Raw genomic sequence first — 25196 nt, forward strand, 5'->3', positions numbered from 1 at the left:
TAAAATACATAAATATGAACAGGATTTTGCCAAATTAATTGAGGCAGCTGCATCGTGACAATGTGTTTGGGCAGTGTCAGAAGTAAAGTAGTAGAATCAAACCAGAACATTGGAATTGCAATAGCTAAAACTATTCATCTGTTATTTTACTTTAGTCATCAACATTGTAGCCAATGACTTTAGATCTGGATGAGAAATTATTGAACCCTGAAATTGAAGCCGCGAAGTTTTTCATGTCATGATTTGATTAATCAGACTAAAGATGCCCAAACTGAATATAATCTGTTAATTTTTAAAACATTAAAATATTTTACATTTGGCTACTCAATTCTAAATTTCTAATTAGAGAGCTTTTTCCTAGAACACAACGTTTATATTTCTGTTTCTTTCAAGCTAAATCTCAATTTTAAAACTCAAGCCTCATAACAGCTCTATATCCCCAAAGGAAGTAAAATGTTTGTCTATGGTGTTGAGAGTTTCTTGATCAATTTCGGTGGTCACAACCAATCTTGGAAAAGAATAATCAAATCCTCTTGCTGGCTCCACATCACCTTCAGCAGTTTGATTCTCAAGCATTTCATCGTCTTTAAGGTCTACCACGCTAGAGCCTTCGTCCGAATTGAAAAGTTGGGCCCTCGTCTCTAAGCACGACTTCAAATCCTCCTCAGTTCGGGCTTTATTAATTTTATCCATAAGATCACTTATAGCTGATAACCTTTCGGTCCTCTTTCCCCTTTTTGAAGCTTTATTAGCTTCATCATCAGTCGATTCATTGATGTCACCATATACAGCACACTTCTCTAGCTTCTTTAATCCCTCATCTACAATTTGTTGTATTCTCATTCTCTGACCATCACTTCTCATAGAGTTTGATCTTAGCTGCAATTTTAACCCGGAGACCATTGTCTCATTGCTCTCAACTGGGGTAGGATTAGACTCCAATGCAGAGGACACATTGTCATCCAACGACTTCACAGCTAATACTTCTTCCAGTAAATCTACATTCTGCATATATCGGTCAAAAGCTTCATTTTCCACTTCAACATTCCGCTCCTTGTATTCCTTTAACTTGGAAAATCTCCATTCGTTGATAGCTGCAGCATCCTGTAATCATCACAATGCTATTACTTTCCCACAATATACAGGTTACCAAAACATGTTATACACTTAAACAAAGCGTTGTTTATGTATTGTGGTACCTTTCTAGTTAGTGGCTTCTTTGAACGAAGTGAAAGGTGTAAATTATTGAACTGAGCAAAACTATTGGAAAGTTGTCTAAGTGATGCAACTCTACCCGCACTTCTGAAATAAAAGGAAAAAAAGAAATCGTCTGTTCAGGGAAAAGAAATAATTTGAACGAAGCTTTAAGTGCAGATTGTATAGTTGAATCAACAAGTCACACTGGAGGAACAAACTGGAAGTTCAAGAAAATTACTGCATTAAGAAAATGGTATAATGCGAAAAGGAACACACACAACCTATGATGTACCGATACGATACGCGTATCGGATACGACACGTATCCGATACGGCGATACGATTATTTTAAAATATATAGGATACGATACTTGTAAGATACGTGTCATCATTTATATTAATGTTCATATATTATAATAATTGTGTACATGTAATTATGATCAAAATTCATAAACATTAAATATATAATTGCTATTTTACAAATCCAAATTAAAAACATACTTATTGTACATTACTAAAAATAAATAAATTATAAATTATTTCATCATAAATTACTTTTTATTATTTACAAATAAAAATAATATTATCAATTTCGTTCCTTTCTTAAAATTATCTATATAGAAGATAATTTTCATTTACAGTTCATCAAAGACAAATATTTCTATGTTTCTATATTAAACATGTTTATATATCTTATTTAGTTGTAATGGATATTTTATAATTTTTCAAAAATTTGAATACTTTATCGATACGTATCATTAATAAGTATTGGTGAAGTATCTGAAAGTATCGGAATTCAATAAAATTTTTATAATATTTTTAAAGGTTAGGATACTTCATTGACACGTATCGGTGAAGTATCCAAGAGTATCGGATACGGATATGTATCGGATACGGATACGTGAAGCAAATTGAAGTATCGGTGCTTCGTAGCACACAACATATTGAGCCATTACTGAGTAACACGATTCATGTAAGGTAAAATGAGAAAACTATAAGCACAGCACTACAGAGTCCAGCCTGGCATTTACAAGGAAAAAATAGCAATGCTATTCAGCAGAAAAGAAAATTCTTGCCTCTATTTGTTAAAGTAAATTAGACATGTCCAGTAAAACCCAATGTGTTTAAAATATAAACTAAAAAAATTGACATGATTAAAATGTAAGGTGCTGATGCTCAGAACTTACGTTGATTGAGGTGGTTCTAAGGATTGCTGTTCATGTGGAGAGGCACCAGAAGATGGTGTCTTGTCAGGAAAAGTTAAATTAGCTTTTAACACTGCATTCACCATAAGACAAAAGCTAAGTGGTGGGAGAATAAAGATCTGTTAGGACCTTAAATTATGAGAAATATTACCAAAAAAAAAAAACAAAACAGAAAGTACACAGATAATTTCAATCTTGACAATAGATTGACAGAACACTCACATTTTTTTAACACATTTTCTTATTTCACTTCTTAATATGTAGAAAAGAGTTGTATTTTTAGTGCCACTAAGGGGGCAAAGGAGCAATCTACTTCATTTAGTAACAATTAACAAACCAAACACATGGTATTATGCACGGACTGATTTGTACTTGAATGCATAGTCATTGTAATCTATCTCAGTTAGTGTTGGGATCCAATTGCAAGGTATGGGATTTGAGATTCACATAAGTATGAAATTCTAGTGTGGGTTTTATAGCTGATGGAAATTCCCATAACACCTGCCTCAATTCTTGAAGTGCAACTTATATATTTATTATGCAACTTAATACTAATTGATCTTAAAGTGGAATCTAATATGATGTCAAAGCCTATGGTCTATCTTCGTGTATCACTTGTAAGGGGAGGAGGGTGTTGAAAAGCCTCACATCATCTACATTAATCCCTGGGATTTGTTAGCAACTTCACATAATAACAATTGATGTTAAACTCCTTGGGCTCTCGAAATACTACGGCTAGCTTAAGTAATGTGATTCTCTGAAGGCTCTTATAACTGGTATTTAAGCTTTCAATCATATCTTTCAACTGTAAATGAGCAGCACAGGTGGTGATGTCAAAAGTGCTGGTGCATCGCTAACACACATGAAACATGAATATTGAGGCTACATAGAGCATTACAGGGGTGTTAGGATCCAATTGCAAGATCTGGGATTTGTGTCCCATATTGGTATACGGGACCCTAGTGTGAACTGTGAAGTTTATAAGGCCTTAAGCTCTCCAACTACAACAATTATAGGTGCCTTAAGCTTTAGTTTAGGAAGAGAAGGGAATAAGTAACGGGAGTTGGGGATTGTAACAGAAAAAAAAAAATTAATAGAAGGTCATAGGTAAGGTAATGGAGCAACAAAATTCATATGAAAGAGGGAAATCAAAGGAAAAGAGAGGAGGTAGAAAGATAGGCCAGGCAAGATTTGGGGCTCAAGAATTCCCCAAGCTTGTATTCGTACATTCCTGGAGCTCATGTTAACCAGGGTTCTATATGTTCAATAAAGATGTTCTTTATAACTAAAAAACATAAAAATAAAGATATCCTTTCATTTTCTCTTTCTTTGACATTAGTTGATTGTATCAATTGGTATCAAAGCTTTCCATCATGTCTCTCAGCTACAAATGAGAAATGTGGTTGGTGATGATGGCATTGCAGGTTTTGCCCAGGACTAATCAAGGGGTCAATGCATATCTAGCTTGTCTTGGAGTAGGAGCTTTATCACGTAGAAGTATGTTAGGATTCAATTACAAGGTATGGGACACAAGTCACACATTGTTTGGGGTTTCTAAGGCCTTGGTCTCTCCAACTACACTAATTACTTAATAACTTTTATGGTGTTGCTCTCCCAAGGTTTTTATCCGATAGATGTGTCTAACAGCCAGGCTTGAAAATGCTATAGGGGAATAGCAAATATAAAGGAGTACATGTGGTAAAAGTGACAGATAAGGAAAATTTCTTATAATTCATAAACATTGAACTAAACGCGTAAACTGAAAATTAATATTCATATATTTATATTATAACTAATAGGTCCAGATTTCAAATCTGCAATAAACTAATAATTTACATTTATTACATGTCAACCTGATTCAGAAAACTACATTTTACCAGTTAAAAATAATTCAGAATATGGATGTACAAAACAGAGGTAAAACACAACAAAAATAAGAGTTTTATATTTATTGCATGCCAATCAACCAAAAAAATAGATGTATTACATGGATCATAAATAACGTTTAAGAACAAAGAGGATAATAGAGAACCCTAGGCATACCGATGAAGGGGAGGCAGCACAAACTGGATCATAAACCGAAGCTCTCAATTTTTTACTTTTTCAAACTGGGTCGGGTTGGGTAAAAAAACATGGATTCGAACTGAAACCTGGCCTAAGGCAGCCCAAAGGCCCATATTGAGAAGATTAACATAGATCATAAATAACAACTTTCATGATTAAACTCACAATCAGGTTCAATCCAGAACGTGCTGCAATCTTGCTTACAATCCAGCACGGTTGAGGTGGGAACTCACAAGATTGTGTGCTCTTGCCATTATACTCGCATTTTCACAACAAAGGCAAAGACCATTATATGAACACAAGCAACTGGTAGCCAAATGTAAGCAGTGATTTCTTTTTCCCCCCATAAATACATGCATTTCAAAATATTTTTCAATATTGAAAACTATTTCCTTTTCAATAAAAGAAATGCCCCCCAACCCAATGAATTGAAAAATAAAATATAAATTGTATAATTAGTATAAGGGTTACATGCTATGTTAAATCTGTTTCCTAAAAACACATGTAACTCCGCGACTGCAATTTTAAACCTCCGATAATGTAAAAGTACTAAAAACTTAACTATTTTTTTTTATCAATAACACTGAATATTGAACTCATAGCTTAATGACATGATCATTATTAATCTAAGGCATAACAAACAACAAGTCAATCGCAACAAAAATAGCGAAATAAAAAGTAAAGCAATTCAAGGGCAGGAAAGTCGTAAGACAGGGAAAAATAAAACCCTAATTTTTGTGAACCAATTGAAACAATGTGTTAACAGGAAATGTCTCCCCTTTTAAACAATTAGGTGGGAGGTGAGATGATACGATAGAAAAAGTGAGAGAGTTAAAGGAAGTAGAATGAATGAGAGAGGGGAGAAAGTGAAAGAGATAAAGCGATGGTTAAGGGTGTTACCATGAATGTGACAGGGATTTTGATTTCTGGAACAGCAACTCTTGCAACATTCGTAGGGGCATCTAGAACGAGCGACATTGCCGCACTGTTTGCACTTGGGCTTGTTGTGGCCGCGTTGGGACTTGGGCGGAGTAGGGGACGCAGCGATGCCTACGCTTAGGGTTGGGGGTTTGGGCGTGGTGGTGACGTTGTTGGGTGCCGCCATCAACTCCGGTAACAGCCACCTCCACCTTTCTTCTTAGCGCCAAATTGATGTGAAAATGGAAAATTGGAAGCTCAGCTCAACGCAAACTCAACAGAGGAGAGTACGCCATAACGCATTCTTATGTCGCCGCTTCCACCCTCAGCTCTACCAAGGACTTCGCTTCTGGGCCGCTCATTGGGCCGCTCTCATGTAATCTCAATTTTTTAATATGCGTCAAATTCTAAAAGGGCAAATTAACTAAATTAATCAAATTTTGCTTTTTACGGTAAAACAAAATATATAGATTTAATATATTAAAATGGAGCCATTTGAATTTTTAGTTTTGCAAACGTTAATTTATTAAATATTATTTTACGTGTGTTAATTTGTTTTTGGTACTTATGGATGTTGGGATTTTTTTTTACTTGAATTTGTATGTGTATTATATATATTATTTATTGTGGTTTGGGATTCTTAAGAGATTTGGTACATGGGAACATTTTTCATGTATGAGAATACGATTATTGGAATCAAAAATATCATAAATCACGATTCATTAGAATAATTATATTTAAGGAACAAAAAAAATTATTACTAGAGTATTTAATTGTTTTACTTTCTCACCTATGTATTTTACAATGAGTTAAAAAAAAAATTACCATTGTTGATGCTCTCCCATTTTATCGTCCCCCTTCATTCCCTTGATAATTTGGCTTATATCTTTATCTTTTAAAGTTCAAGAATTACATTATCATTTATTACTAGATAATAACTAACTTATCTAAATGCATTATTCACTTATTATAGGGCATGTATGTTAAAGGTTTTAGAGTTGCAGCGAATAAGTGGAGGAAAAGTGAGAAAGGGAAAAACAGAGAGAATATGAAACTAAATGTAATTCCAATATCTATATTTACAAGAGAGGATAAGGCTATATATAAGTTTGGGAAGTCAAAGCAAATTAATAGAAAATAAAACTAATCACTAATAAACTCTAAGATCCCTTTACATATGTGGATAATGTATTCCCATTTATAAGTCAAGAGGTATACAATGTTGGCATAACCATTTATTACGAGACAATGTAGTTTAAATGAGTTATGAATATCCTAGACTATTATATATTTGGTGTTCTTGGTACATGGATATGCATGATTTGCCTTCATTAGATTATTATAATGTATGACTTTTTCATGATGATTGTATTGATAATTCATGTAGGTTTTGTGTTGCCCTCAGAATGTGGTTTGAGTGACTCTAAAGCATTTGACTTTATGGGCACAGTTCTCGGTCAATCAACTAATTTAAACTTCTTATTTGACCAGATATGTTACCCATCCAGTATGAACTAGTGTGACTCGACCAATTTTTTGAACGAACTGCTAAACTAGTGAGTTAAAGGTCATACTAGTTTATCTCTTTTTAAAATGTTTGAAAATACATATGCACCCACTTGTTGTTGTGTTTTCACATGTATTCATGTCTTATTATTTCTAATGCACGCTTCCCTGTGTCTATTGATGACCTTCCACCCTTGCATGTCTTTTCAAAGTCTTTTAAAATTTCAAAAAATTAAAGGGGTATTTGGGAAAGATGAGATCCAAAATACACTTTTCGATATTTAAGATCTAGTAACAATTAAAACAATGTACTCAATTGATAGATATATGACATAAATAATGTTTATAGTGTATATTTTTTAAAAAAGTAAATATTAATTATATAACAATGCATGTGGTTCAACTAGTGACCCAATACACTAACTAAATCAATCAACAACTTGAGTTTTAAAACACTACTTAGGGTATGGTGCATAAAATATATTCAGAAACCTTAGAGTCTTATAACCAATTGAAAGGAATTGTGACTAATGAAATCAATTCATAATTTGATAGGATTAAGTTGGAACCTCTAAAATAGACTAATAATTATCTTAATAAATTGGATGAGAATATGAGAGACAAGTATGTTGTAAGCTTCCTTTCATGAGATTGGGGCACTACTATGCATGAGCATAAGCCTACTCAAGTGAGCACTTGGTTGTGCTTAGTTAAACATGGAAAGATGAGAATAATTCAGCCATGGGTGTGCTTGGGTAAGCATGATTGTGCTCAGGTAAGCATGATTGTGTTCGAATTCGAAGCAAAACTTTGATAAATCAAGTACAATCGTGCTTGGGGTAAGTATGATTGTGCTCGCCTTTATTCTAGCAAGACTGTGTTGGTGTTTAGTGTAGTCATGATGGTCCCATGTTGGCTTCTTCAACTTTTAGAACTTGAGTATGTGAGAATTGAAAGGACTTACGGAGATAAGAAAAGGAGAATTGGGGAACAAGGAATAATGAATTAATCAGTGGTATTTAATTAATACCTTGAGAATAATTATATGCTTGAGAACTTGAATATAATACGAAAATAATAAACTATTATAGTTGTTAAGTATAAATGTGATACTTAGTCGATTGATAATAGTTGATAAATCTAAGTGTGATGCTTATCTAGTTGATATGTGAAAATATTAATTTATAAATGCACACAAACAGAATAGACAATTGAATAGTGTAAACTATGTTGCATGTGACATGCATCATATGTATTTGAAAACTATTTTTGTATAGGGTATTGGTGTGGAATCCTATATCAGAGAGGTCCTTTGGTGATCAAAGTATTTAGACCTTGGAGGTCAACTTGGTTTGGGATCGCCATCATGCTCATGATGAGGGATGGAGTACCTTAGGATGACATTATAACCCTAGCGAGCCACTGATGGATCTTTTCTTAGTGAATGTTTGGTAGTAGACACCTAGGTAGGTAGGGTGGCTCTGTTCACTAGCATGTGCTCCAAAATTACTTTATGAGCTTTTGAGAAATGTGTGATTTTGAACTTGACACTGTATGCATGATTGCATTAGAATATGAAATGCATTACATAGCATGGTTATATTATGTTTCCATGTTAATGATTACAATTGTTAATTGTATATAATTATATAGTCTTGGTGTGCTTTGTTATATATATTATAATTGTTTGTGTTACCCAACTTTGTTTTACACGAGAAATACTAAGTGAAACGTATGTATTATATATATTATTTGTGTTTGAGCTAAATGTCATATGCAAATGGGGATCAATTGGAGTTCTAGAAGATAAGCTTAAGCTTATACTTTGCTTTTAGATTTGTCTTGCTCTAATCGAATGAGACCTTAGGGATTATGTTTTAGTATTGATTGTTTTGGACTTTATAGTTGTCTTTTATTTAGTTCAATTGTTTATAGTTTTTGAATTAATGTGTGGTCTTTGGAGGGCAATCCTTTTGTTCAGCATTTCTTTATCTTAATTGGTTTTGTTTAGATACATGACTAGTTGTTTAGAATATGTTTTCCTTTTTCATTTGTGAGGTGTTTTAAATAATTTTTAAAAAGATCATATTTTTCTTTCAATTGCAAAAATACCTTTTAATTATATTAGTTAAGAGGAGTAAAGAGTCACATATACTGATTCATTCTTCAACCAAAAGCTATATCCAGTTTCTTTACATTAAGGATTTCTACTAAACATTGAGTATTTTTACTAATTCTTCATGCCTGCAACACTTAATATTTCTTGGACTTGAACAAGTATTTTAATTGTTTATTTATGATACAACCACAATAATATCACGCAAGTGTCACCTTTTGTTTGGATATGGAAAGAGTGGTGGTAGTGACAACAACTCTCTTGTTACTCTCTTCTCTCCTATGAGTGATAATGACTCATAAGAGTATGTATTGGTTCCACCCATCCTTGTTATTGATTGTAAAGGATAAGGAATGATGTATTTTTTATTATCCCTTTTATGTTGATGCTTTGATTGTCAGGTCTAGTGTCAATGATTGTATATGTTTGTTTATGGTGCACACTTTATATTGATGTTGTTGGGCCATATCTCACTTTTTTACTTGGCTAGTAGGTTTTAGATGTTTATGTTTGGTTAGTTTTTAAAGGTGACCAATAATTAGATCATGTAAATTTTTACTTACACTTTTTCACTTTTTATATATGAATGAAAAAATACATATGTTAAAAAATAAAAACAAAAAAGTATGCCTAACTTTTTATACTATTAACAACAAGAATGTATGATTATTACTCTAATTGTTTGAGTTAAATAAAGGATTAATGTTTGAATCCTATGGTATTGCAAATTAGGGGTGAAAAAAAGGCATGTTAGGATCAATTTAGTTTTGTCTTTCCCCAACTTGAAAAATTGTTTGGTTTATTTATTTAAACTTGAATTTGACTCAACCAAGACCTGAAATAGATGGATAGGATCAGGTCAATTCGGTGTATTAACTCAATAAATCAACATTAACATATGTATAGTCAAATTATGAAATAAAAAAGATATAAAACATAAAGTAAGGTATATTTTATGGTATATATTTTAAAATAAATAATGTCATTATAAATATAACATAATGTTATACAAAGTATTATTGATTTAAAAAGTTTTATTATTAATAATTATTCTAAGACTTTATACATTTTAAAAGAATGAAAGACGAGTTGGGACGACTCAAAGCGTAACTTGAATTTGTCCTAAAATTTATATTAGGTCTAAATTTAAGATCTGAACTTCTTAAACCACAAGTGTGAATATTCTTCCTTAGTTATTTTGACATGATTTTTTTTGCCTATTTTATAGACACTAGCCTATTGAAACTTTATCCATATTAATCAAGAGTAGGGATTGTAACGACCCGCCTTAGGTCGCCATATCAAGAACCAACTAAACAACACACAAGAATAATATAAAATAAAGAAAAAAAAGCAAATGATAGCTACACTAGACTGGAAATATTTTTAAAACATAGAAATTGTTTTCATCATATAAAACATAACTTTATAAAGGAGTTATCATTAGTAAGTTTATACAGTCATCCAAAAAGATAATATATATAATTACAGCATCATGAAGACATCAAAATAAGACACCCTAGGTGTTGGTCAAGCTCTAAGTCTAGCCATTTCTCAAAATAGCTACCCAAAAGACTCATTTCCATCCCAAAGCCTCATGCCTGATCTACTCCCCCACATAGTGAGATCATCACAATCCACATCATGGAAATATAAGAGTTAGCACGTATAAAACCAACCATAGTACAACATAATGAAATATCATCAACATAGATATTCATCAACAACATTTATCCATACCAAGGGAATGACAACATTATTACAATGTCTATCTCCATGCCAATATAAACCAAATCCAAATTCCAATGTATACACGTCCATACCAATGCATACATAATCTATAATAATAAAGAATCCATCACCAATGTATACAATCCATACCAAATGCATACATATTCCATATCCAAACCAACGTCACACCACTGTATAATCCCATGAAGTAGCCAACACATCCAAACCAAATGTTGGCCTCAACACATCCAAACCAAGTGTTGAATTTGTGGACATGTCACCTGCCCAGGTCACACACCTAACCTCTCATGGAAAATATACAGTTGGATTACATCGTCATGTAACCCTGGTGATCCTGGCCACTTCATCCATCGATATGACTCGGCCATGCTCCCATACCGGTAGCAAATAGAATGCTTAGAGGAGTACTTCAGAATCCATCTAACATCTGAAGTGCTTTATTATATAATATTTGGAAAAGTTTCATATTGGAATCCTCACCATGGGACTCCCAAATTCTATATTTTCCCAAAGATTATATCCAGATCTCACCAAGAGATCTCTCAATCCATACCATAACCTTACTCCTCTAAGTCCTATTAGTTTTCCAAACCAAACACACATAAGCACATTCCATAATTACATGCAATCTTTTCCATAACCATGCCACATTCCATACCAAATATATAACATCAAAAGATGATATAATTCAACATTTAAAAGTTTCATAAAAACTCAATTATAAAAGGTTTCCTCAAAGAAACCACGCGCCCAGCACAGTAGTATTTGTGCCCAGTGCAACTAAAACTAAGAGCCTATCAGGCTTTGCCCGCTCAGTGCGTCACCACGTGCGCTCAACCCATGGCTATATGCACTCAGCGCGTAGACTCGTGCGCTTAGCGCGCTTGAGACAGAGAGCCACTAGAAGCAGCCCGCTCAATGCGTAGACCCGTGCACTCAGCCCATGGCTAAATGCGCTCAGCATGCTCTAGACAGAAAGCTTTGTTTTTCAATGCGCTCAACGCGTTGTCGCGTGCGCTCAGCGCGCATACATCAGACAGCGCGTCAAAAGTTTGAAAACTCCGATTTTCACCCCCAAAATCCATCCCAAATGAATCCCAAACCAAATTTACACAATTCCGAACCATTATAGAGTATAAACACCATCCAAAAACAACATATTAAGTGATAAAAACAAGTATTAACCATTAATCCATGAAAATCATAGGAAATCATGAAGAACCCTAACCAAGTCCTCTCCAGCTCAATCCAACCTCAATCATGCGTAAAACATGGAATCAATGTGATATTTCAACTCCATACATACTAGATTAAGTCTTATAAGTACTACCCTTACCTTAGAAACCTCAGAAATACAAGGTTTGAACAAAACCTTCAAATCCCAACTCAAACTTCGATCCTATTTTTCAAGGCTTTAGAGACCAAATACCTTGAAACTCTAGTTGTGAAGATTGATCCTGGCTTGATAAACTTCCAAAATGTATCCTCAGCTTCCCCCTAGACCAGAGCTTCTCTCTCTACTTCCTCTCTCTAGAATTGTCTCTGTCTAACAAATGAAATCCTCCGGTCCTAAGTCCCTATATATAGCCATTTTCCAAAATTTCCAAATTTCACCCTTAGCACCTATTCACCTCAAATATCCTATTCCTTGAAGTATTTCAACTCCCTAAGCTCTAAAACAAATTCAAATTCACTCAGAAAGACCAGATTTATCTTATGTTCCTATCCTCCAATTCCCTACCATTCTTATTCCTTTCTATGCAATACTCACAACTCACCACCATATGAAATGCAACATGTATCAACATACAAATAAACATCACCTTCAGATACATATGCTTGGAATAATGAGTTGCATGCCATAATACTTCACTTAACTAAGATGAGAAGGAAAGTGATCAGTCTTCTTCCCTCTTAGTACCAATTCAGTATAATGGTGTACAATGCATCATTCACCACACTGATGCATACACATGCATATATAAACACCTCAAAACAACGATATCTCGTTCTATACTGCAAAATCACTTCTATGTCCAAACAATTAATCAAAACCACATAAATATACAATATGCACAAAGATAAATACATTTCAAATCCACACCTCCAGAATCCAAATCCAAATCCATATAAACAACATACACATACATACACACACATACACACACACACATATATATATATATATATATATAAAGTATATCTACCAAATAGCCCAATATTTCCATGACATTACAGGGATAGGCCAAACAAAAAATACAACTTAGCCTATTTATTACCAAGGTTGGGTTTAGACTCTTCAAAAGATCCTTTTAATTAAAAATAAATAAAAAATTTGATTTTAGACTTTAAAAAATCTATTAAATATATAAGTCAACCTATTTAAAATATAAAATAATATTAAATATTAGATACTAATTTATAATTAATATTTTATATTTAATAAACAACTATCGATAATAATATATTTAATACTTAGACTTACAAATTTGTTGACCTACCTAGACTTATTGACTTATTTATAAATCTCCAATAAAATAGATAATGTAAACAAACTTCAAATTAGACTTAAACTTACTAATTTTTTTTTTAAGTCAAGTTTAAGCTAATCAAAGTTTGATTTGATTTAATTTATTTCCATTCTTAATAATAATCGTAATGCATGACTAAGGTGTGGAGAGCTTCCTAAATCTCTATCACCACCTTCGAGATTGCCATATGTCCAAAGCTACTTTAGGCTAGGCTTTAATTGAACCTTGACGATTCTTCCACTACGCAAGATACAAGGTAGTGGATTCTAAAACTTCCTTATGAATACGATGTCTTGTTCTTGGGTACCCTTTTGATTCATCTGGAAATCAAGATGTAGTTTCAATTTTTAGAATAAAATTTGTCCCCACTCATGTTATTAATGTTATTTACGCTATGATGCATGATATAAAGTGTACCTTCCATCTCCATTCTAGGAAGGCTAGTACACCTTGCATGGTTTCTTGGTCTCCCCTAGCAACAATTTTCCAGCTCTAAAATATCGATAGTAATGTTTTGGGTAAACTTAAGCGAGTTAGGTTTGGTAGCATTGGTCATGTTAGTTTGGGTAAATACGTTTATGGCTTTGCAAAATTCACTAGTCAACATGATGTTATATATGAAAGCTTAAAAAAAGGACATCGACAAAGGATTTCAACTTGTGTGGAATCTGGAGTTTCTAAAGGTTGTAGCCTTTTTCAACTTTGCTAATGCAATATTGTTGATTAATCAACTGAACTAACTTCTACATTATGTGGGTTTGGTTAGAATCATTTAAAAGCTCCTTAATTACGATTAAGTTGTGTAGCTTAATCGCACTTCGAGAGAAGGAAATTTTTACATCAAGAAAAGTGTCCCCACATAGTTAAGAATGGGTTTGTTGGACAAGTCCCACTCTAGACAGATTGCCCACTCTTGATAGTGAGATTTAACATTTACGTATTTAACATTTCTCTCTCTCTTTTTCCTTTATGTAAAAAACAAAAAAAGGAGATAAGAATTGTTAAAATTTTAAATTCTTTATAATTCTCAAATACTTTATCCAAACATATGTTAATATTTTCTTATTTCGAACTTATAACTTTATAAAATTAAGATCATAAAACTTAAATTTTCAAATGATTATAAAAACACACTAAAATAAACTCATTGGAAACAAGTTTTTGTGACTATAGACTATAGTCCTGATAAAAAAATATATATATATATATATATTTTTCTTACATAGAAATTATGGATCGTTAATTTCACCCTTAACATAAATTTACACGAAAGAATATAAAATATGAGAAAGCAGAATTTGATCTTCTAACTAATGAAAAAGAAAAAAATTGAATCAATTGTGTGAGCCTCGTAGAGCATCATTTACTATATGGATGAGTTTTAACATGTTTATGTATGAAAAAAGAAGAAAAGCAAAAGAGCGAAATCTGAAATGAATTGATTTCATGTGACGAATCTAGATGGGCTTTGACTTTGATTACCATACGTTAACTCTGTGAGTGCCACATGTTGATGTCGGTAAGGCAAGGGAATAGGAAGGTAAACAAATAATAATTAGTTATGTGTTGACGTGTTGTTGTTCTTGTTCTTGTTCATCATCACCCGCCACTATCACTCTCATAAACACATTGTCTTCTTATCCAACCAATTCTCTCTGCATTCCACATGGAGGGTATCATCAAGGGCTTAATCGACGTCGCTATCGGCCCCGATCACGCCGATCGGGAAGAGGAACGCGGTGATCGCTCCTGGGCTGACCTTGTCTCCGGCGATCCCCATCAGGTTCCCATTTCCACAATGCCAATTCAATTTTTCAACTTATTTTTTTTCAAGGAATGGATTTTCATTTTTCATGTTTCATTTTTGCAGGATCAACCGCCTTCTCATCAGCATCAGCAACAATGGTCCAACCCACCTCGCAAGGTCACATTTTTTTGGTTTTTATTATCAATTCCGCACAAAACAAAAACAAAGAATGTGATGTTATTCGTTAATGTTTTCATCATTATAGGAGGAAACATGGCAAGAGGATGGTCACAGTTACAGGGCTTCCAACAGGCCTCATCATGTCAGTGTGAATCAATCACTTGTCTAATATATCATATATTTGCTAAGCTATTCATGTAATTCTATGTAACCGCTTTCGTTATATTGTGTTTTTATATATTCAGGAACAATATCGTCCTGAACACGATGAGTGCCAATCCGAAAATTTCAATAGTTCTAACAAGGTAACCCTCCCCTCTTAGCTTCAAGTTAAAGTTGCAATTTTAGCACTTTGAACAGTCATGTGACATGGATGCAGCATAGCTTCCCTTAGCTTTAAAGGGATCATCACTAACTTTATTCATCTGCCAAATACCAAGATTTGTGTTGGTTCGGTTGTTAACCTTCATGTTCTTATCTGCATAATTGATAGTTACAGGATAAAAGATCATATCTATTTTTTTTTTTAATCTGCTTGTTGTTCTCTGCAAAGAATTAATTGGGGGTTTTCATATGAATCACATTTGGTTAAATCTTTATTTTGGACCACGATTGAATCTGTTTCTCCATTTCTGTGGTACTTTAACCAATTCTGGTACTTGAGATAAATCATATTGATATTTGATCCTTTAACCAATTTGTTCATTGATTCATTACAGAAGTGAGATGGTTCTTTTTCATTAGATCACTAGGGTCATTTGTTATACTGGCATTACTCAATGATACTTGGTGTATAATACAGTCGTGGTATCATGTTTACATTTTGATTCTGCCATGGCCATTGCTCAATATGTACAAAATCCAAGCTCTTGTTGTCTTGCTGGTGGATCTTATGGCCATTCTGCTGGCACTTGCCTTGATTCAAATTTATCTCTACCTCTTTGCATACAATTTAAGATTGTTGTTGGAGAAAAACCTAGAAGAATTTTTTTAATTTTATTTTTCAATTTATGTACAAGATAAATGTTCCAGTGAACTGGGTAGTTGAGAATCTGGCTTCGTGAGAGCATGGTAACATTGAAAATGTTACGAAAGTTTGGTTATTGGACACTGTGTTTTACTTATTTCAATGTAATGAAGTATATGATAGGGAGATTATCTATTAAAAGTTAACTATTTTGGTGAGATTCAGTTTTTTTTTTTTTACAGCTGGATGAAGATCAAGATGGATGGCAGACTGTTGGCAAATCTTCAAGGCATAAACACAAGGTTTATCTTTTAATTATAATCAATATGCCAAATGAAAAAACTTATGGTGTTATTTCCGTCGTGTGTTCTACCATTTTAAACAAATTGTATTATGTTAATATATTGCTGTTACAGGTATATCTTCTTTGCATTGTACTGTATGTAAACTTTGTCACCGAGTTTGTTATCAAATCTGTTTTGCTTTTGCATGCTTTATGCTCCACCCCTGTCTAAGTCTGAATGATGGATCTTACCAACTTGATGTAGGTTCCAAAAGAAAACTGGAACAGCTATAAACGACCTCCTGATGAGCAAGAATACTCTAATGAGGTAGAATTTCGTGCTGGTGTGGAACCCTCGGAAGATGAACTTGCTGATCTTTCAAGAGCTTGTGAAAAACTGTGGCATCTTGATTCAAATCGTTTGACACCTAACAAAGACTACGAAATTGACTGTGGTGAAGGCAAAAAGGCTTACCAAAAGGAAGATATGGCACAGGGGAGCTTGTTTACTTGGGTTAATGATGATGTATTCAGAAAGCCTACTTTTGCTCGTTTTCTTTCTCTTTTAGATAATTACAATCCACATCAAGGATGTAAGGAAGTAGTCACATCTGAAGAGAGACAAGAACAAGCTTCTTTCATAGAAGAAATCAGTAGAACAGCCCCAATTAAATATCTTCACAGGTATCTTGCTTCCAAAGGAATTGTATCAGAGAGTTACCAAGAATTCAAAAGAATGATGACCAATCTGTGGTTTGACCTTTATGGCCGTGGTGGCACTTCTGGTTCCTCTTCTGCTTTTGAACATGTTTTTGTTGGAGAAATCAAACAAGCTGGAGAAGTTTCTGGCTTTCATAACTGGCTGCAGGTGTGACCTCTTACTTTTCTTTCTTCCTGTTTGAATATATCTATTTACAGTTCATGTCGAATTGAAGGTGTATTAAGAAGTCATATTTGGTTCTCCTTCCAACCATCATTCTGATATACCAATCTCACTGGCTATCCAATTACTATTGACATGTTTGTTTTATCATTGAGTTTTGTTGAACAGGAAAAATACAAATTCCAAAGTACCAAATTAAGAAGTAATTTTTTTTTTATCTTTTCCATTAAATGGGATTATGTGGGTTTCCAATGGGAAACCAAACACACGTGTATTGTATTATTGGGGATTAGTTTGCCACTTTGCTGTTGTAAAATCCAGTGTTATTGTTAACATAGCTCCTTGTTGAATACCTTCAAAGTTGAAATTTCTATGAATACTTGCAATAGTCTTTTGTAGTCAATAATTTTCCCAAAGACATGCTATATCTACAAGTACTTATTCAGACCAGTAGTTTCTTTGCTATTTTATCTTTTGCTCATAACTTTTTGTAGTGCTGCTTTCCAAAAATATTGTCTGGTTATCTTGGAGTCAATAATCTATTAAATGAGTAGATGAGCAATTTTGTTTCTTTGATTTATAATTTGAATTTATCTTGCCATTTTAGGAATTATTTTTTTTATCTCACCTGTTGATGTATTCTGGCAGTTTTACCTTGAAGAAGAAAAGGGGAGAATTGATTATCAAGGCTATATTTTACCCCGTCGACGGGGAGAATTTGTGAGTAACTATTTGTTAAACTTATTTTATTGGCAATAATTCCAAGCATGGAAATGAAATTTTGGTGCACCAAACACAGGAAAGTAATAAACACGTGCACTAGCTAGAAGACATCAAAGCACGTGGAGAATATTTTTCATCAACAACAAATTATTTCTCCAACACAATGAGAGCCTTAATTACAAACTTTCATTCATCTTTCTGTTTTATTTCATATAATTGCTTTGCTTCAGTCATTTTAGTTAGTAGGTAAACATGTGTTATAGTTTGCGCTGTAACCACCTGATTTCTAATGTTCTTTGCCTCTGTAATTTGCAGCCTGACTCTGAAACCCAGCTTCTGACTATTCAGTTTGAATGGAATGGTGTTCTGAAATCTGTTTCAAGCACTTTGGTTGGAGTGAGTCCTGAATTTGAAATTGCGTTGTACACCCTGTGTTTCTATGTTGGCGGGGAGGATAACCACATTCAGCTTGGCCCTTATGAAGTTAACATCAAGTGCTATCGTTTAGGCAATCGAATTGGATCTGTTTTCCCCATTGCAGATTCTTGAATTTTCAACAATGGTAATAGTTGTTTGCAATGAAATTGTTTGTTATGAATACTTGATAACTTGTCGTTCATAGATGAAAAGGCAACAATATTAATTAGAACAAGTAGTACAAGGTAGCACAATATTTACAGAAGTACATTTGATGCCTCTTTTGTCTTGGATAAAGATGAATTATTGTGGAACTAGTCTGCTTCTTTTTTCTTAATTTACTCCTCAACGATAAGTTATTATCTGGTACTAATAAAATCTCAGATTTTGCTAGCTTGCGTAAGCTTAGAGGGGGATACATGCATCATACATTAACATTGAGATACAGCCAAGGATCACCAAGATTTCCTTCTTAGATATTTTTTATTTGTGTTGTAAAGGAAATCCCTACCATGTTTTTCGAAAATATCTAGCAAAGTCTCGAGATATTTTTTGAAAAGTGTTTAATTAAGACTTGTGTAAATTGCACTCCACTATCAAGATTTATTTAAATGAAATTAAACTCTACACTTATTCAAATATAACACTTTACCCCATTTGTATAAATTCACTAACAGAATTTCAAACAGCTATTCGAAGTTAACAAGTTGATTAACATTAATAAAATGTCAAATATTTTATATTCACTGTATTTGCTTTCTTTTTTATCATATGACTACATGCTTCTGGATTTTTTTTTTATTGTTGAGTTTTTTTTTCCTATTGCTAGCAGGTTATGAATTTTGGTATCTCTTTTTTTTTTTTTTGTGTAAAGTATGCTAAGAGACTAATATGCTCCTTGGCATCTTTTTAGAACAAAAGATATGATTCAAAAGCTTAATTTTAAAAAATAAATATAAAAAAGAAAAAAGTACATTTTAACATACTTTAGTAATAAACATATTTCTTTGTTGTTTAAGAATATGAAAGATTGATATAAATCACAATGTCTAATATATGATAATATAATCAAAAACACCTAATTTGATCTATTATAATAATTAATAGTTTCAATTTCATCTCTCTATAATTTTTTTGTTTCAATTTGGTCTCAAATAATTTAAAAAAATGTCAATGTCGGACTTTCTGTCCAAATTTCACAAATGGTGTTAAATGTGATGACGTGGATGCCACGTAGATGCATAAGTGGCATGCCTCCTCTCCCCCTTCTTTAATGACCTGGAACGGCCCGTTATGAAACCAGAACGCCTCGTTCCGCTTGCATTCTTTATGTGTTAATTTTGCATCTGGAACGGCCCGTTACAGATGCAAATGTAACACACAACGAATGAATCAGAACGGCTCGTTCTGGTTCCAGAACGGGCCGTTCCAGAACGCCAACCAGGATTAATGTTTAAATTTAAGTGTTACATTTCAACAAAATATTCAACAAAATGCAGCAATGTGGTTCAAAGATTGAAAACAAAAATTCATAACATAACATAAACTCAAATATTAAAATATGCACCAGAGTTGATCTTCTCATCCCTATTTTTCATCGTTACCCATATAAATAAGAGTTAATCATCCCTACACTACGAATGTAAAGTTTTTTATACTGACAATCAATCATATCTTTTAAAGTTGCTTATTTTATTATTATTTCATTAAATAAGCAACTGACATGTCACTATTAAAATATATGATTGGTTGCCAGTGTAAAAAAATTTCACTGACAGTGTATAGGTGATTAGCTCTATAAATAATAAATCAATTAAGCGTAGTTTACTGTTTGAGTCGTCACGACCTAGAACAATAGATACAATAAACCTATGCATAATTCTAATGGCAGTGTAACGAAATCTAGATGAATTGCATTTACCAGCCTCCTATTGTGTATGACCTGTTACAACCCTCCAAAACATGTATGAATTAAATGATCTTGGATTTTTTTCCTATGGTCTGAAATCCAAAGATACCATTAAATTCCTCCAAATTAAGACGATACTCTATATTAAAAATTTTAAAGAAAATCAATCCTAGTTCACAATTTGCCTTGGTCAAAATTTGAATATGGAGAGAACTAAGAAATTTAAGAACAATCCTTGGATCTGGAACGGCCCGTTCTGGTTTCAGAACGGGCCGTTCCAGGTCATTAAAGAAGGGGGAGCGGAGGCATGCCACCTATGCATCTACGTGGCTTTCATGTCTTCACATTTAACACCGGTTGTGAAATTTGGACAGAAAGTCCGACATTGACATTTTTTTAATTATTGGAGACCAAATTAAAACAAAAAATTATAGAGAGACGAAATTGAAACTATTAATTATTATAAGAGACCAAATTAGGTGTTTTTTCAATAATACATAGAGGAGGGTAGATAGTTGATACATAATCAAAATTAGACATTGGAAATTAATTTTTCATCATGCTTTAGAAATAAATATGCAAATGAATTTAGATTCTAAGACGCCAAATGTTATATCATATGTGAACTATCAAAAGGTAGATTACTTTGGTAGGATCGGTAAAATCTAAAAAAGAATAAATATTAATAGGAAAAATCAAAGAAAAGAGAATATATATATATATATATATATATATATATATATATATATATATAAAATGATTTATGAAGATATATAATACAAATTGATATGTGATAAGAAGATATATTTTAACTTTTTTTTTAAAGATCAAAGAAGGATAATTTTATTAAATGACACTAAAACATATACAAATGATACCGGTTTGAGTATTACGAAAAGTGTAAGAGGTTGGAAACTAAACCAAAATTCACAACAATAATACAACAAATATGAGTTACGTAAAATTAAATTAGTTTTTAATTTAGAGAAATTAAATTAGTTTTTAATTTAGAGACGGTGGATGTTTAATGAAATTTTCTTAAATATTTTATTAGCGAGATATAATATTAGAATAATTTTAAAATTTTGTGTTATATAAAAATAAATAAATAAATAAATAAATAAATAAACCTCAAGGCAGTGGAGTGGGGTGTAAAATAAAGATTTTTTTACACGTAAGTTCGTGCTAACCAAGAACTCCAAATATTTTGCTGAATTGATTTTAGTTCCAAATATTTCACCTTGCACTTGGTGGCTAAATTCATCGGCATTGCCCATCTTTTCTTCAAAAAATTAAAAACTAGTCCCTTCTTGCTCTGTAGGAACTGCATAAACTTCTGCCATAACTCCCATCCTTGTGTTATTTTTATTTGCCATTTACTTCAAAGGTCTTGAGCCTTTATTTTATTACCATGTTGAATGAGTTGCATAATTAGAGCTTAAAACACCCATGCTTTCAATTCATACCAAACCTATGTACAGCAACAAGCATTCCAAGTAAGCGGGTGTAGAATGTAGACATTTAGCCAACGGAGAACCACAAAGTGTAAAGCGTGTACCTCACTCGTAGCTACTTAGCACCAAGTGCAGCATGCCATGTGCCACGAGTGTGGAAATATGTAAAATAAGTAGCAGTGTGCATAACATAGAGTTTTTCTTATAATGAAAACCAAAATATATTATTCTCTTTAAGAAACGGACCGATTATATTTGATCAAAGTTACGTTCCACGTACCCATTTAAATTCCAACTGCATTTATAATTTCATCACCAATCAGAAATTGAAATGGCTTGTTCTGAAAGTGAGAGATTCCCTCCATTTTGGACTACTTTGGATTGAAATCGTTGAATTTCACCACGAGGGACTATAGAAAGCTGTCTTTTTTCTTACTCCCTAAGAAGCTTAATTATGCTAAAAAAGCAACTTTCACATTAAACGCCGATGGCTTCTGTCATGTTTGGTTGATTTCCAATTCTTAAATTGTTTGCATGTCTCTTTTCACTTGGCCATCGATTAATCTATTTTCTTTTTCCTTCTAATACTTTTTTAGTTGAGAGAGAAAATGTGACAAACGTAAAGATAAGGTTGTATTTCCTCCACAAATTTTGTCCTATGAATTACGTGCACACAGCTCATCTCTACAACCCTTGGCAGGATAGAGTACAAACTATCAAAAATCAAGCATTTTGGAAGATTCTGAATCCTCTTTTTCTAAAACAAGATCAAGTTGCCCAATTTCTCAATCAAACTTGAATACTTCCACGTTCCATCCGATGGCTGATGCCGACAATATACATCGGTTAACCAAGTTCTTCCTAACCTGGATGTCTGTCCCCTAATAATATCTTTTGTTTAGGCGGTTATAGTAATCCCATACTTTGCTGTTAGTTTTGCGACCATGTCCATGACCATAGGATCACACTGGACAAATTTATCAGCAGTGCAACCCTTTTGTTTTGTTTTGTTCTTTTTATTTTTTGGTCTGTAAGTGGGGGATAGGGGAGGAGGTGAAGACTGAAGAGCGTGCTACTTTTTCATCATCTCCTAACTCTTAACTACTTGAACAATTAGGAAAAGTAGTGCAAGCATTTGAATATTGTCAGCACTCAGCACCTTATTACTTATTAGCCGGGGCTAACCACCAAATCATTAGTGATTAAGAACTTTAAAAAGACTTTTAAAATTTTCTCCATTAAAAATGAAGAGTATTTTCGATAGAAATTTTTTTTAAAATCCTTATACACTGTATCTAAACATGCTCTCATCTATCATCATCTATTTGTTAAAAATGCATTGAATACATGGTAATGAGTTTTTCATCTGTTCAATGCATTTATAACTGTTAGATGAAGATTAAACCACTAATTATCAAATGTGTTTTAAGCTGATTGACTGAAATAAAATATAAGCTATCTGATCCTCATCCAATGATTCTAAGTTGTTAAATGCATAATTGCGTTGAGAAGTGAATGTAGGGAATCCGGATTAATCCGGTTCTAATGTTATTCAGAATGTCTCTTTACCAATTTACCATCTAAGCTTTTCTCCACGAGACGCATGAGTGCTAGTTTTTATTTTATTAACTTTTTTCATTTAAAAGGTGTTGAAATATACATAAACCTATTTACTGGGAGAATAAACTCAATGTCTATTTAAGAGAAGCAGCTCACTGCTTCTCTTAAAAGTAGGTCTAATGAAAGTCTTAAAAATGATATAAAGCCACTCATATATCTATACTGAATATAAAAAGCAATACCTTTTTTTTTAAACTGCTTTTTGGGTATCCATTTTAATAGGACCTTTTTAACTAAAGCATTCTTGTAGACTTTAGAATGATTTGTTTCCCCTAAATCAGTAAATCATATCAACATATCAAAGTCAAAAAAATTTGTCGAATATCATGTTAATAATCAATTTAACCTAAGTTCCACTGCAATTATGGAAACTTATTCTGCTACTATCATTTTAATCAATCAGCAGATAATGGGTAAGCAGAAAGCAGCACAAAGGCTTTACCAACCACATTAAAAGCAAGTTTGGATTAACAATTGCCACCCGCACAAGTGAAGCAACAAAGAGTTGCTTCTACATCTTTTACGTGACTTGTCGTGAAAACATGTTTTCTAGATGTAAATCCAAACACGCTACAAATAATAATAAGGTATCCATAAAAGTGTAGCGTATTAGCAATTGGAAAACCTTATCAGCATTTTAATTCTTTCTGCAAGGCGTCATAATTGCAAGTCTGTGGGAGGTATTAGGAAAATTGTTGCCAGATGTCAAAAAATACTTCGCATCCACTTTTAATGGCTACATATTATTGGTCAACATTAAAATTCTTTTAATGCCCATCAATCAAATGCATATGTTAAAATCTAAAATGGTATGAAAAATTGTGTAGTTATCAAAAACACGCGGAAAGAACGGTTCAAGACTAATGAAACCAAAGACTTTCTCTGAGCCACAGGTTTTCCCGACTAAATGAACATTCAACATTTCTTATCTTGAGCAAGGTGAAACAGAACCAAGAGAATATTGAAATTATAAAACATTTTCATCCACGAAATCCCGGCTTGCAGGAAAAGGCAGAAGACATATAAATCAGTGACAAGCTAATTCACTTGGTGGGGTTTGTCTTATGGCGGAAATACAAAGCCACTCATCCATTATCACGCCAACCAATATGTAAATATCACAGAAAAAGAAAAGAAAACAAATAATTAAACATCCCATTTTGGCACATTCAATTTTGGCTTCGCTGTTGAAAGCTGTTTGCTGCTACTGTCTGAGAATTCATTTCAATAATTTAGAACAAAGATGCGAATATTTTTTTTTTAACAATTTCAGTTGATTCTGTAGTATTCATTTTATTTCATATTCAAGCACTTGGAACAAAATTTACTAAAGCAAACTATTATTCAGACAAGTTTGTGGTTTGAATGACACTAACCTAGATCCTCCTAAACAAGATTTTGAGTTCATCTTTTGTAGTTGGACAAAATGGTTGAAAAGAGAGACTCTTTTTAAAAGTGGTCAATTAAAGTCTCAGTGAAAATTAATTATTTAACGGATACTTTATGTTAATAACAGTTATAAAATAAAAAGATTATTCTAATTTATGTCTCTATCAATGCAATAAATTTAAAGCGTTTATACAATATTGATCTATATGCAGGCCTATGGACAAGGCCAAAGGAACCCTTCCTTTAGGCCTCCTTCACAAAAATATTTTATAATAATATTTATATAATTTTTTAAAAATTTTATAACTTAAAAATTACTTTTTACATTTTTAAAAA

At 32.9% G+C, this 25196-nt stretch overlaps 2 protein-coding genes across 4 annotated transcripts; one reads left to right on the forward strand and one right to left on the reverse strand.

Annotated features, from left to right (window-relative positions):
• Positions 1 to 272: 272 nt before the first annotated feature.
• Positions 273 to 5753, reverse strand: LOC109811818 (electron carrier/iron ion-binding protein). Of its 3 annotated transcripts, none has more exons than XM_020375655.3 (4): positions 5366 to 5753; positions 2384 to 2474; positions 1200 to 1299; positions 273 to 1104 (listed from the first exon to the last, which is right to left on the reverse strand). In XM_020375655.3, the coding sequence occupies exons 1-4, from the start codon at positions 5568 to 5570 to the stop codon at positions 421 to 423; spliced, it is 1080 nt and encodes a 359-aa protein (XP_020231244.1). In that variant the 5' UTR covers positions 5571 to 5753; the 3' UTR covers positions 273 to 420. The 3 variants fall into 3 exon arrangements, with proteins under 3 accessions (XP_020231244.1, XP_020231243.1, XP_020231245.1); XM_020375654.3 differs by having other exon boundaries at positions 1200 to 1302; XM_020375656.3 differs by having other exon boundaries at positions 1200 to 1302; positions 2384 to 2497; positions 5366 to 5573.
• Positions 5754 to 14784: 9031 nt separating this feature from the next.
• On the forward strand, positions 14785 to 18825 carry LOC109811825 (uncharacterized). The gene is made up of 8 exons (XM_020375662.3): positions 14785 to 15071; positions 15159 to 15212; positions 15301 to 15357; positions 15461 to 15520; positions 16425 to 16484; positions 16731 to 17333; positions 17997 to 18068; positions 18387 to 18825. The coding sequence occupies exons 1-8, from the start codon at positions 14955 to 14957 to the stop codon at positions 18618 to 18620; spliced, it is 1257 nt and encodes a 418-aa protein (XP_020231251.1). The 5' UTR covers positions 14785 to 14954; the 3' UTR covers positions 18621 to 18825.
• Positions 18826 to 25196: the final 6371 nt, after the last annotated feature.

Source organism: Cajanus cajan, chromosome 5, assembly GCF_000230855.2.
Source record: "Cajanus cajan strain Asha chromosome 5, NIPB_CcT2T_4, whole genome shotgun sequence".
In the NCBI taxonomy this organism is placed as follows: domain Eukaryota; kingdom Viridiplantae; phylum Streptophyta; class Magnoliopsida; order Fabales; family Fabaceae; genus Cajanus; species Cajanus cajan.

Excerpts from the sequence above, each read along its gene's own strand:
- LOC109811825 (XM_020375662.3), top strand. The coding sequence starts at position 14,955 with ATGGAGGGTATCATCAAGGGCTTAATCGACGTCGCTATCGGCCCCGAT. Across the intron at positions 15,072-15,158 it reads TCTCCGGCGATCCCCATCAG|GATCAACCGCCTTCTCATCA; the intron begins GTTCCCATTTCC and ends TCATTTTTGCAG. Across the intron at positions 15,358-15,460 it reads CTTCCAACAGGCCTCATCAT|GAACAATATCGTCCTGAACA; the intron begins GTCAGTGTGAAT and ends TTATATATTCAG.
- LOC109811818 (XM_020375654.3), bottom strand. The coding sequence starts at position 5,570 with ATGGCGGCACCCAACAACGTCACCACCACGCCCAAACCCCCAACCCTA. Across the intron at positions 1,303-2,383 it reads TTAGAACCACCTCAATCAAC|AAGTGCGGGTAGAGTTGCAT; the intron begins GTAAGTTCTGAG and ends CTTTTATTTCAG. Across the intron at positions 1,105-1,199 it reads AGAAGCCACTAACTAGAAAG|GATGCTGCAGCTATCAACGA; the intron begins GTACCACAATAC and ends TGATGATTACAG.